General features: G+C 37.5%; 1 protein-coding gene and 1 pseudogene across 1 annotated transcript in view; one reads left to right on the forward strand and one right to left on the reverse strand.

The window, feature by feature from the left end:
• Nucleotides 1-4,398, forward strand: part of LOC122324562 (coiled-coil domain-containing protein 85C-B-like) — a 33,833-nt gene extending 29,435 nt beyond the window's left edge. The window contains 3 exon segments of the mRNA XM_043219094.1: nt 1,849-1,941; nt 2,061-2,159; nt 3,662-4,398. Of these exon segments, the coding sequence (XP_043075029.1) occupies nt 1,849-1,941; nt 2,061-2,159; nt 3,662-3,751 (282 nt within the window). The 3' untranslated portion in view covers nt 3,752-4,398.
• A 4,555-nt stretch (nt 4,399-8,953) lies between these two features.
• Nucleotides 8,954-14,211, reverse strand: LOC122324812 (annotated as a pseudogene).
• Nucleotides 14,212-14,459: the final 248 nt, after the last annotated feature.

Raw genomic sequence — 14,459 nt, forward strand, 5'->3', positions numbered from 1 at the left:
CCGTAACTAAAATGATGCTCCATTCGTTTGTTTGCATTTTTCTTCTTCTATATTCGTTCTTTCAGGGCTATTTTTTTGTCATATCACTATCAACATTGTTTACTTGAAAAATTGAATTGCCTTTTCTCTATTCTTTCTTCATTATCAGACACAAAAACTTTGTCGACAAACCGACAGCTGACATTAAATTTCAAATTACTTGGAATATAATTTTACATAGAATAGTACATCATTTTACACATATTATAAAAATGCAGATTGCATTCAATCTCAGTTTTGCCATCTAAGAACTGACACTACAGTTTGTCCTCTTTAGTCAGCACTTATTAGTCTAAACAGAGTGAGAATGACTTTGCTCAAGCATTTAAAAATAGGTTTCTGCATGGTGTTTCTATGGGAACCGTCTGAAATTATGGAGACTTCTTCTTTCCAGGAGCTTTGATTGATAGGCTCGCTTATGAAAGGCATAGAGAGGTGTATTAGATGCATATTAGATGATCATGAACACGGCACCCAGCAAAACACGTAAGTGTTTTTTAAAAGGGGTGTTTTGCAGTCACCACCAGCATGAATGTATTCAGATCATGTCCGGCTCTCTTCATGCGGTATGAATGATTTTTGTCCTCTACAGCTGTCTGGGCAGCTGATTTGGAGCAAGGATAAATGTTTTGCATGGAAGTAGTTTTCATTATGAATGATCTACATATCTCTGAGTTAAGACAGATAATTATCAATGATGAATTAATTAATACATCATAATAAGATAAGATGATGATGGAAAAATATTCACTCCGTTCACTCTGCAGTCATCTTGGCTTATATGTACATGAAATAGCAATCATCAAATTTCTATAAAACTCTTGGTAACATTTACCTCTCTGTCCTTCCTCTGGTTGACCATTTAAACCAAACTGGACCCACTAATGACCAGTTATAAACCAGCTACCATGTTTCAATGGTTTTTAGATGATGTTTTCCAGCAGGATGTTTTTAACTTTGTGCCCTTAGGTTTGATTTGAAAAGTGGTTACAGGAAGGTAGGAGACAACCCTGAAATTTATAATTTTTCAAACAAACCAGCAATTAAATCGGTGAGTCACAATCACAGAAAGATCATATTCAAAATCTTGGAGTTGAAAAAATTGTGAAAAGAAGTGGGGCAATATAGGGAAAATAACATATCACATAACTCAAGTCAGATTTTAAACATCTTCTGACACATCCAGTTCCTAGATATATATATATTTATTTATTTATATATATATATATTTATTTAATTTTTTTTTTTTTACAATGCACACACACTTGACCCTCTATCGCTTGCATATTTATTCACTAACTGCTAGTTTTTCTTGAATAACTTAACTCTAGTTTTCTTTTTTATTCCATCTACTTGTTTATGAAAAAGAAAATTGCTATATGTACTGCATTAAGCTACCTAAGACTTGTCATAGAGCTTACATGTTGTTGATCATTTGTTGGTTTTGATTAATTCTGTGTCCTCATTTTGGATAAAGGCGTTTGCTAAATGACTAAATGTAAATGTAAATATTTCACTTCTATCCTCTGTACCCCAAAATTGCAGAAATTATTCTAATATGCTGCTAACTGTTGGTTACATTTACCTCACTGTACCTCCATTGGTCAACCATTTAAACCGATCTGGACCCACTAATTACCAGCTCTAAACCAGCTACTATATTTCAATGGTTTTTAAGTGATGAATCTTACTGATTCCAAATTTTTGAACACTAGTACATACTTCCATGATACAATATCCAGTTATTATTACTGGTATTATTACCAGTATTTCAGCCAGGAACAAACTAACATTTGTTTTCTTCTCCAGGGGACTGGAAGGCTACAGACCAGTGAGTCTTCTCCTTCTACCGGGTTTGTCTCATCCGTACAGAAACCTGAAGCTGTGGTTCATGCCATGAAGGTACACATATTTCCACACGTAATCAAACATTTTAATGTCAAAAAAAGGCAGTTCAGTACAGTTACAGTATGGCTGTTTGAGCTGGTTTTAATTTTTTGGACAATATACTGTATTTACAGGTTCTGGAGGTCCATGAAAATCTGGAAAAGCAGCTTCCAGAAGAAAGTGAGGAAGACCTGAGTGAGAAAGAGAAAGCCATAGTGCGAGAAATGTGCAACGTGAGTGTTTGCTTGGATTTTTGTGATAAGTCTGTCATGCTTGCCAAAACACATTATGCACAATCCAAAACTGCGTTGTCCCATTAATTTAGCTGCTAGTTTAGCCTTAAAACATTACTGATCGGTCCTATCAACTTTAGCAGCTCTTGCTGTACACCATATTAATCTTTACATATTTTTATTTGTTAGCAAATCTTTATAAAATTTACCACAGAACAGTGTTGTTCAGCTGAATTTGAGAACTGTACGCCTAATTTCTGACATTCTCTTGTGTTTTATACAAATTATTGCATTATAACCATTATAAGAACAACGGTAGATAACAAATGCTTTACAATACCATGCTTGATTAGCAGAAACGTCACAGAAATGTTCCTTTATGGAACATTCGTTAAAGCTTCCCTTCACAATGAAGTGTCACAAAGTGTGTGTAGATTATGGAGGGGTCAGTGAATGGACAGGTCGGTACACAGAGCTCATGATAGTTTGATGTGTTTGTTGGGCCCCTTGGAGGAATGTGGGAATGAAGAAATCCAACTCTGAGCACAATAACACCTCTGTCCCACTCACCTGGAAACTCCTGGCCTGTTCAACACCATTGTGAACTCTGTTCTTGATGAATGCTTTGGCTTGTTTGCACTTACTTTGGGTGATTCTTGCATAATGTTAAATACGCCAATGGAATAACTGTGACTTTATGTGAAGTAGTTAGTAAGGTAGGTGTTAGGTTTAGGCATTGGGCAGGATTAAGGATGTAGAAAATGGTCATGTGGAATATGTGGAGTATATAAGTATTAATAAACAGCCAATATTTTAATAATAGGCATGCTAATAAGCAAATAGTTAATAGTGAGAATAGGTCCCTATACTAAAGTGTTAACCTGTGGGGACACGCAGTGAAACATTAGCAATGAAAAGGCATGGATATTTTTGCAGCTGATCCTATATACATTTGTTGCATATGGAGATTCCCTTTCAGATGCAAAATGTATGGGAGGACTGTATTTAAATATGTAATGCCACTAAGCTTTGCAGTAGTCAGTTTAATGGTATGCAGTATTATTGAATGCCCAAAAAAAGAATTACCCATTTTGCTCTTGACATGCCTACAATAGCTGCTAATTTGCACTGCTCTTTTTAGTTTGCATTGGTCTTTCATTTGCAGTTGTTTCAATTGTTTGTAAACCAACAGCAGAAGCTGCTGTTGGCTCCCATCAACACTTTTTTTTAATCTCAAACTAATTTGTAAATCAGGCCTTAAGATTTAAACACTTGCAAAATGTAATCAATAAATTCAAATCTGAAAATGGTAATCCATATTCTAATTGTGCAATTTTGATGTCTAAATTTACATTACTTTGTTATTTAGAAAAAATATTACACAAAATTAATTGGTTAATTCTGTACAATTTCTAAATAAGAAAGGAGAGCACTAGAAATGCAACAGCTGATGCATGTATTACGATGGCGTACAGGATTTTTTGACTGCACTTTGTGTTCAGGTGGTGTGGCGAAAGCTTGGTGACGCGGCAGGGTCGAAGCCGTCCATCCGACAGCAGCTCTCTGGGAATCAGTTCAAAGGTCCTCTATAGCAGCTCCAGCACATAAGGAACATCTCTCCTTCTGGTCAGCCATGAAACTCCAGCAGGACCAAACTGAGAAATGCTCACGACATCAACAGCATACACAAACACTACCATCATCCAATGAGTTCAAATATCGCCATTAACATTGGACCGCTGCACTCCAATTGTGAACATGTAAAGCAATAATCCGCATTGTTTGACTATAAAAAATGTTTTTCTTTATTGATGAAATGGTATGAATTACCAATTCTGGACTATTCAGTTGACAGCTACCCAACGGTCAATTTGACCGAATGTAGATTCAAAAAAGAAACACTAAAAGGACAGCGTCATTTGGGACTGGACCCATGATGAAGTGTTTACAACTGGCAGCTAGTCGTGGTCTGTCAGCTTGCCTCTTTTGTGTTTTACCTCATATTATTGTTTTTACATAACAGTGACGTCAGAAGACTCATTATTGTTTTCTCACAGTCTTTTGAACAAAGTTGGGTCATCAAACCGTGTTTTACTCCTTTCAGAGTGATATCAGATGATGCTCACTAACTCCACTGTGTTCTGGTACCTTTCCTGTGCAAGTAGTGTACAGAAAGACAATGTAAGATATGTACAAAAGCTTTAAATCTCTTTGTTATGTTGTCTTTTTAAATGTTTTTACTTTTCTAATAGCTGTTTTTAATAAGTACCGACTTAACAGCGTATGGGGTTTATTAACAGCTCAACACTTTTTGAACAATGCAACTCAGACACAAGCAGCACAAAACATGCTGAATTAGATTTTTTCCCCTGTTCCTGTATGAAAAATAAATGAATTGTTTTTGTATATTTAAGATGTCAGATTTTAAAACAGTGTGCTGTGCATGCTAGACAATCACGTCTCTCAGGTCTGGAGAAATAGCAAGTATACATCATGTCTGAAACATAGTAGTTTTGTCCTTTTCCAGCCTTTTTAAGTCCCTGATGGCCCTGTAAACAGTCTAAACCGATGCGCTGGCAGAAATAATTATGCTAACCTGATGTTTTAATGGTCTAGGTTGTCTGTTGCAACCTTAGGAGTTTACCTACAAATCTAATAAAACTCCTGAAGGCCCTTTCTCATGATTCAAAAACAATCATGCAGTCCTCCACTTTGACCTCCATATGAATGCATGACAGATTATCCAGGTCAAAGTTTAAATTAAAGCAGCTTTGTGTCTCAAAAAGTGGACAAATCCATCAATATCCCGCCCCAACTTCATGTTAAGGTCCATGAAGGACAACTGTGTCCATTAAGCGGTTTCATGGGTTTTTGAGTACTTGTTAAAGGGAATACTCTGTCACACAGTTATTGTTGTTGTCGTTTGTTTTTGGTTGAAAAACTATCCCTCATGGAATCCATTAGATGCTATGCATATTTCCCACCCCGTGTTTGTTAATTTATTATATATTTTGGCTAATTTGGTAACGCTTTCAGCTATCAAAAAGCACCATTTAACATATTTTATGTTTAAATTCCTTACATTTCCCTTCAAAAGTCTGCAGGGCCTGCTATTCAGCAGAGAACTATTGTAAAACATTCATCTTAAATAGTGATCAAGATCCGGATATAGCAAGTGATGTTCAGCTAATTTAACTGCATGTCAGCAATAGTTTAATGTACGTGAGTCTGTTTTTTCCTGATATTCTTTTTAATGTCAAATGAACTGCTGAGTTCAAAAACAGGCATGCTTATAGTTGAAATACTACGGATGTGTTCAGAATGCATAACTAGCATATCATTGTGCAATATATACTAAATACTGTATCAAAAAAGAAATAGCATATAAAAGCACACATTGTACAACCATAAACAGTAGCACCGCAGATCTGGAAATATTTCAGATTCAAATAAATTGCAACTAATTCAGTTCAGTCTTCATACTGGCAATGTAAGGCGTTGCTAGGGAAGTATGTTAGTATGCTATTCTAAACATAGCCAAAAGATGTCCTTGTAAATGGGTAAAGGCTAAAGAACGAGTTTTAACATAATTTAACCAGGGTTTTTCTCTATTAGTAAGAGTGCATTCGATTGGCTGGCAATGACTTTTGACCCATCTGTTACAAACACGAGAAGTTGCTATTGTTGTTAATGAAAGAGTTGCAAGCAGATCCTTAACAGATAAAGTGCCGTTTCTTTTGGGAAGCGGTCTGAACCCAAAGCCATGGTTTTTTTTAGTTTTTGGTTTGGGAATGATTTGGCATGTGCCGCTTTTTGTGCATGGGGTTTTCCTTGGAACCCGTGCACCTACTCCTGTGTTGTTTTCTTGTGTAAAACCTCTTGGGTCTCATTTATAAAACGAGCGTGCGCTCAGATTCTTGCAGCTCGCTGCTCTAAATTATGACGATCGGGGGATATTGTATGTGTTCAGATTAATTGGGAGTCGTTTTCAAGCAGAGAGCTGAAACCATTCATTTGTGCGCGAGTTTAAGATCATTTGCGATTCGTGGATGAAAGAGAGCGCGAGCGCGACTTCTGGTCGCGGCGATCGTTTTATGAATCGCACGACGCATTTAGGATGGTTTCTGCTCAACGTTTTATAAACCAGGCCCCTGAGGTTTATCCCGTCTTCAGTGTTAATAGCTGCGAGCATGACTGCAGGAGACATTTTATGGTAAAGATGTAAAGACAAAAGGTGTACAAAGTGGACCAGATGATTTTGTCAATAAAGAAAGTATTGCTTTATATGGCTACATCTATTTCTATAGCACTGACTGTTCTATAGCGCAGCTGTAAAGCAATAAACAGGAATATTAATGCTATAAAACACAACACGCATAAATCCATAAATAAACAAAACATAAATACTTCATATAAATGAAGTATTTAACCGTTAGCTTTTCACACAAACCAGCATCACTACATTGTATAGTAACAGATGTCTAAAACCTAGTGCAATAGCATTTAAGTTCAACTATGCTAAAGCTGTACTTCGGGATATTAAGTTGTCCTCAATGGTGGGTTGTGACCTAAGAACAGGTCACACGGCTGATCTGATACAGTTGCCAAAAACGGGGAAAGAACGCTGCTAAATTGTTTCCGTTTACGCTGATTTAGGTGCAAATAGCTGTTTGTGGTTTGTGTTAGCACAACTGTGTGGTGAATTACTGGCTGCAGAGAGCAGTTTTAGAGCTATATTAGTGTGGGTTCCAACTTTATGGCCTACGTAAAAGCCCAGTAAACCAATTCAAGTCACCGTTATTTATATAGCACTTTTTGTACAACCAGTGTTTGTCAAAGCGGCAGTGCAAAATGTAAAATCGCATAATAAATGTTGGAGAAGTGTGCGCCCAATGGTAATGAACAGGAATTGCTCCTTTTTAAACTCATTGCATCTCATCGGCAACCTCACAAGATGAAAACCCAATCAGCGTATTGGAATCGATCCGTTGTGACTTAATAATAATATTATTGCGACTCGGTAATTTCCATTGAATAAATCACGTGCAAAACGCTTAGTAACGCCTACACTGTAAAACAAAACCAAAATAGCATTTGCAGCAATGAGCTTACGTTGGATGTTTGCAGGGCAAGAAATATTATTCGTTTAAATCTGTTTTTGTTAGAGCATGTTATTTAGTACAAATATAAGTCATTTAAGCTTGTAAGGTTTCTAGCTGCAGGCATGTTGTATGTTTGTAGGTAAATGTCGCAATGCACTGGTCTACTGTATGCATAAAAAATAGAAATGAATATTATATTTTGACATTTTAAGCTAACCAAAGAGTAAGTTTTGTAATTTAATGATTAATGTAAAGGGAAGTAGTATTATATTTAACTAATGCGCAGTTTACCACCACACTATATATCGTGAATTCAAGTTTTACTAAAATGTCAATTTCAGAAATGTAATCTCGGATATATCTTGTAAAACTTTATTTAAACTTTCCAGCCAGGAGCTTGTTTGTATAAATTTGAATCAGCACATGTCAGGTTTGACCTCAATATTCTCATGCTAAACCATATCATTTTTTCAAACCTCGTTATAACATGGTATGCGCCTAAAACTACAGAGAAAATTATTTTCTGTGACGATTCAAAGCCTGACAGTGATGCAGTTTAAAGCAAGACAACCAGGTAAATGCACAAGGAAAAAGACTTTTATTATCTGCCTAAAAAAATTAACAGGCAAACACAATGAGCATAGCGAGTCCTTTGCCGATTAAATACTAACCAAACTAAGGCACATACGGGAAACTATAGAACGAACATGTCCAATCAACGCACTTGATATCAGGTCAGTTGAAGATGCCAGAAACGCATCTGAATTAAAGGACTGCTAAGGATGATTTGTGGATATTTTCCCATTAAAACAATATGAATATGAATGAACACCCCAACTAAAAAGCAAAGCCAAAGGGAGTGAATACGTAACGCTGAGAAAAAAAATTCTAAAGGTAATACAGAATAAATCATATATACAACCAAGAAACATCATTCGTTCACAGAAATGGGTTTGGAATGTAAGTGATGATGTGAATGTATTTAAAGGGATAGTTTCCCTCAAACAGAAAAAACTGTCCATCCGCCCTTCAGTGTACAAACCTGTATGATATTTATTTTTGTTATTATTTTTTATCATAAATCAGATCTTTTTATGTAAAAAAAAAACTCATATTGACCAGAATAAAAAAACAATATGAAGCATTCCTTACTACCTGAGATCCGAAATCATAATGATAACTAAGAAAAAACCTGAAAACAGCTATATTGACTGCAAAAACAGCATAGGGACCAAATCGTCGATCACAAGTTGTATAGTTACATTTTTAGATTGTCCTTTTGTAGTCTGACTGACCACATGGCCAGTGTGAACCACTGTATGGAAAACATCCATGAAGATATTTTTCGAAATACTCTTCAGGTTTAGAACAGCACGAGGGAGAGTGAATGCATCAGTCTTTCATTGTGAGGTGAACCATCCCTTCAAATCGCCTCAGTGAACAAAGTCTACAGAACCGTGAAACCCTGAACCCAAGCAGAAGTCGGTGTTATTTCATGGACTCCCAGACACTCCAATTCAACCAGTGCTGATCTCAGCAGCTCGAATGTTTGTACCTTCCTGTGACACCTGCATCAGAATACATATAAACCCGATACGGACTGTGTATATTGTACACAGGCGCACGTATCGTGGGCTTAAACCAAGATGTGAAGGACTGATTTAAATCACCTCATCTCATCCACGCCTCTGTTCATTCCTGCCACGGGCGGCATGGCGTGGGGCGCAGTGGCACCTGAGGTTGGCCGGGTGGAGGTGGGTACCCAGCGGGTGGTAAGCCCATCTCGGAGGAGGCACATTGTGCCCAGGTGGCATACGTGGGGCGGAGGGGGTAGCTGGGGTTGTAGCCCGGAGGGGGTAAGATGGGGTGGGTGGAGGCAGATTGGGAGGAGAGGATAGGAGGTTGGGGGGGAGGGCCTGGAGGCGGGGTTTTGATGTGGATAGACGTGAGGGTGGTACGGGAGGCCGAACGATGGGGGCATGGGTGCGTAGGAAGGCGCTTCAGTCTTCATCATGGACTGCAGGCTCTGAAATCCTCGCCGGACATGTACGCTGAACTGGACGTGACATTCCCATGATGTAGTTGGAGGAGGAGGGGGCGGCGGGCGGTGAGGTAGAGGGGCGGCCCCGTGGGAAGAGGAGGAGGCCGGCCCTGCGCTGGATCCATTTCAGCTGATGTGGCCGGTTCGGCTTCAGCGGGAGGAGCTGGGATGACAGATGGAGCCTTGCGTTCTATGAGTGGACAGAAGTCAAAAACATGTTCTTATAGCATCAATGGTAACACTTTACAATACTTTTTATTAATTAACATTAATAACTGTATTAATTAACATGATTAAATGCTGTAATACATCATAAATAAATATATTTGAAAAAACTGTGTACTTGTGTATTATTAAAAGCAATCAGTCTGAAGAAGTAAAGCAAAGTCACCTATTGTTACATACCAAGATAATTTTTAATTCTTCCTATAACCCCATCAGAAAATCCCATAAAGATTATGTAAACAATAAAATGTGAAAATTATTTTTTTATTCATGTATTTATTATAATTATATAATTATTATTTTTTTTACCAAAGGTATTTTTTCTGCCTATTTCTAAACACAGAAAGCCTCACCTGGGGGTTGGGACACAGGGAGAGGGGGCATGGGACTCTCCAGGCGTGGTATCTTAGAGCCAACTTGCTCTGTTTCAGAAACAGAGAGAAAATAGCACTTTCAATCAGGAAATTAATCATCTCACATTCGACATGCACATGACGCTATAAAAATGCCCAGAATGACTTACCTGTTGGGGCTTTAGGTTCATCTTTAGGAGAGACCTACAAAACAAAATAAAACAAGTCTAAAACACCTCAAATTATAAGTAAGTAACAATATAAGATTGTATGAGCACAACTGCTATACGGTTCTGTAGTAGCCACAATTTAAAGGAATAGTTCACCCGCCAAAAATCTGGAATAATTCACTTTCTCATGTTGTTTCAAGCATGCCTTTTTCATCAGTGGAACATAAAATAAGTTTAGCCAAACTTTTTTTTCCCTGCAACAGAAATGTTTGTTTGGTTGGTTAATGACATTCTTTAAAATATCTTATTTTATGTTCTGCAGATGAAAGAAAGGTTTGGAATGACATGAAAAGTTGAGTCGAATTTCTGGGTGAACTTTCCTTTAACACGATTTCCACTTTATTAGATTAAACCCTGGCAAAGAACTGCACTATCTGTAATGCTGAAACACTGTGTGCCAGGGTAGTGTCTTGAAATAATTTTCGTGCACTTTCCTTAATATCTTCATAACATATCTAACCGCAAATGCTTTACTTACATGCTGGCGTTTGATCTTAGTGGGCGGGCTGGCCTGGGGGAGTTTTTCTGGAGGGAGGTTGAGCAGGTGGGTTCGGCCCCCGACTGGCCGGGCTGGGGGCAGGAGGGGTGGCGGTTTCTCTTTGTCCGGTATCTGAGGCTGCTGGTATCGGCTGCTTGCCCTGAGAGTACAAATCCAGAATCTGGTGGCAGATGTCTGAAGAACACACAAGACAAGGGTATGGAGATCATGAAATGCTGGAAGCGAGCAGTGCATCATTATAGGAAGAACTAGACCACTAGGTTGTTTTTCCTACATACAAATAATTATTTTGGAGGCATAGAGAACATTAGTGTGATTACCCTCCAGCAGCTCCACCCGCACATCCTGTACAAACTGCTCCCACCAGCGGCGAGATGACTGCTTAGACGCCCACTCCTGAATGTCAAACTTACACAGCCGCCCGGCGTAGATACATGACCGCCACGGCTATGATCTCTGGCTCCCACTGAAGGGACAGCATTGTGCAGAGGCTGGAAATACACACAAACATCTTATTAACAGCAGAAGAATCAATAATGACACGTTAAATAGTTTACTTGTGCAAAGAGGTCTTTAAATGTTATTGATTTGGTGCAAAAGAACAATACTGAGAATTAAATGCCTAAATATTTAAGATTTAAATGTGGCAAAACTTTTGTCTTTAAATTTAACATTAGAAGTCTAATAAGCCTCATACATCAACTAAGAATTTTAGTACATCAAATTAAAATAAATGAAAATCGGAAATAGCTTTGACAATTAAACGAGTTTTAAATGTTTAAATAAAAATTAAAAAAATTTTGAAATACTTTTAAATCAATCATTCTATATTATTTAGGATACAACATTTTTTTTTTTTGCATGGTTTTAGTTAACTATAATAACAACCGATAAGCATGTATAGTAATAAAAAAATGAATAAATGAATGAATGAACCTGTCATTGACAAATGTCCACGCCATCTGCACAAGCTTCTGAACTTTGTTCTTGTCACCTGAAAAACCAAAGAATGAGATCTTTAAAAATCACAAAACAAACCCGATATTATATATTTAAATATATATTATAATATAAATATATATGTATGACTTAAACCTACCAATACCTTTGAGCTGTTTAGCATAGCGCAGCAGAAACTGGTAGGGGTGCTCAACTTGTAAATCAAACTTGATTGTCTGGAGTAAAATTCTTTCCAGGACCATGACCTCTTCCTGTGGAGACATTCCATGAAACGCAGTGATGTTTAATACAGCGGGAACCTCACAAGAATGAGAATTTTACGTTTTGAATGGACTGCAAACCTTTGGATCATCTCCAAACTGTGCAAACTGCACGTCATTAAGCAGACTCCGAGCCGTTTTAATGATGTCTTTACACTTTTTGGGCGTTTCCTCCACTTTGCCAGCCAGGAAAAGACAACAAGCCCCAGTCACCTGCATAGAGAAACATTAAACATGACTACATTTAGAGTGTGATTATAAAATAGACAGTTTTTACCTATATAGCTCTAGATAATCACAGCTTGACCAAGCGCAATTGTTTGGCTCTGTATATTAACTAATTTTGTAGATTAAATAGGTTTGATAGGTGTAATAGGTTTAAAGTACGAATCAATGACTTTAATAGAGAGCATCAATGTTCACCTAGAGTAAAAAATAAAACAATAAACATTAAGGCCCAGTTTCATTTACAGGGTTTAGCCTAACAAAACATATTGGAACTGTAATTGAAATGGTTTAAATAATTCTAATATTAGAATGAATAAATAAATTATAAATGACCCCAGTTACACAAAGCAGTACCTTTTTGATAAACACTGTAAACTATTAGGCCTTATATGATAGGATGGATGAAATAGTCTGCCAAAATGCATGAAATGTATGTCGTACTTACATATCTGGGAAACTGTTTGAAGGAATGAAACATGTAAAAACGATGAAAGTATGTTATTCCAGTTGCCAGAGTGTCATAATGTCTTAAAAATTGGTTAAGGATCATATAAAAAAACCTCTATTCCTACACACAGTTGAAACTGAATATGGTGAGAAGCTGTAAATGGCGGCATTAGAAGGATACAGTCCCAGACGTGTTCCGACGTCGAATATGAACCGGGCTCCTTCTCGTCTGTACCGGGCTTCTGTGGCTGGATCAAGGCCATCGGACTGGGACGGGGTGTGGGCCAAATCCTTCTTGTCCCAGTACCAGCATGGCTTTGTGTGGTCCAGATTCGTGGCAAAACTTCCAGCGGCGGTGTTAGAATTCTCCTTGCCGTCCTTCATTTGGAAGGAAGTGACAGCTGATGCCAAACTGGACTATCAGGCCGCCGTCGGACAGCAATAGCTGTGCAGGTCTGGACAGCAAAAGACTGAACATATTACTTAGTTAATCACTTGTTAACCTCGAACGTACGCTTAAAAGACAGTTACTACTCAGAAAACATCAGTCGGATGAACTTGAACTACATTAAGCTAAACGATGACAGCTTCCGCAGAGCAAAAGCTGATTAATGAATTCATTTTACAACAATAATTTTACTATTTATTACTATAAAGGTGCTATAAACAAACAAAGAACAAAAATAGTATCATCAGCGAACATAATACTACAAGATATTAAGAGAGAAGAAAATACTATATTCAGTTACTCACCTTGTAAATAGTGAGTAAATAAATAAATGTCTACTATAAAACAACATTTGCAGAAATCTTTTTTTTCTCTCCCTCTAACACTATTTTACAACAATTAAGAACATTTCATTGCCTTTACAGCAAAGCTTCTGAAAATTAAACATCTGCTGCATTTTTTATTTTTTTTTAATTAGGTACTTCATTAAAGTTATGTTTTTTTTTTGAATTTTTTGTATTCAGTACGGTCAGACTCAAAACATTATTAATTACACCAATCATCACAGTGATGTGTACAGTGTATACACACAACTCAGCCAGCTTCGAAACCGTAAGAATTTGTAGAGTTGAAAACGATTAAATTCTTAGCAACACTAAAACATTATGGATTTACAGCAAAACGCAATTTCTACAAACACGTACGTACTGCTGATAGTTTTCATTAAATCTACCAAACGAAGGATTCCCGTCGGACAACTGTACGGCATCATAATTATTGTCAGAAAAGTAAAACAGATATCACGTTCGAGGCAGTTAATCACATGTACCACATTTAAAGCTCTATTTAAAGTCTACGTGAATCATCAGCTTCGTGAGCTCAAGTTTCATCAGCAACAGAGCATACTGAAACACTAAATGTATCATATATCTCTGATCACATATAACGTTAGCAGCTGATTATACAGTAAATCTGATGTTTACGTGAAAAGACCACTTCGATCTTTTTATCCCTCGATTCATTTTGACAGAGGGAGTAAAGCGCTTTCAACACCGCTGCCGGAGGATCACATTACTTACTCATCCTTCATTTTATAAAACGTGTGTAACTAATTCATAGTCTTACCGTTGTGATATATTATTCGACTATGATCTCGATGAGTTGAGCAGTTAGATAAAATTGTAATCTTTGTCAATCTTCACATTCGCGACATGGAGGCGGCCATTTACAGCGCGTCTTCTTTTGCCTCTTCTCAGCAGCCCTCTTGCACCGTTAAACCCGCTGGAGTCGCATTAGCGCCCCCTGCAGGCCTGGAGGACATATACGCCAAAAGAACTCCCGAACTTCATCTTGCAGCTACATTTGAGCAGTAAACTATATAATAATAACTTTATCTACAATGACTACCTAGCTGTTCGCTATCCTCAGATCATGGAGTAAGTGTTATGGTTAATATTTGCTCAGTAGTGCTTTCTGAACGCGTGCAGCGGTCAGGTGAACTTTTTTG

Source organism: Puntigrus tetrazona, chromosome 20 (assembly GCF_018831695.1).
Source record: "Puntigrus tetrazona isolate hp1 chromosome 20, ASM1883169v1, whole genome shotgun sequence".
NCBI classification, from domain to species: domain Eukaryota; kingdom Metazoa; phylum Chordata; class Actinopteri; order Cypriniformes; family Cyprinidae; genus Puntigrus; species Puntigrus tetrazona.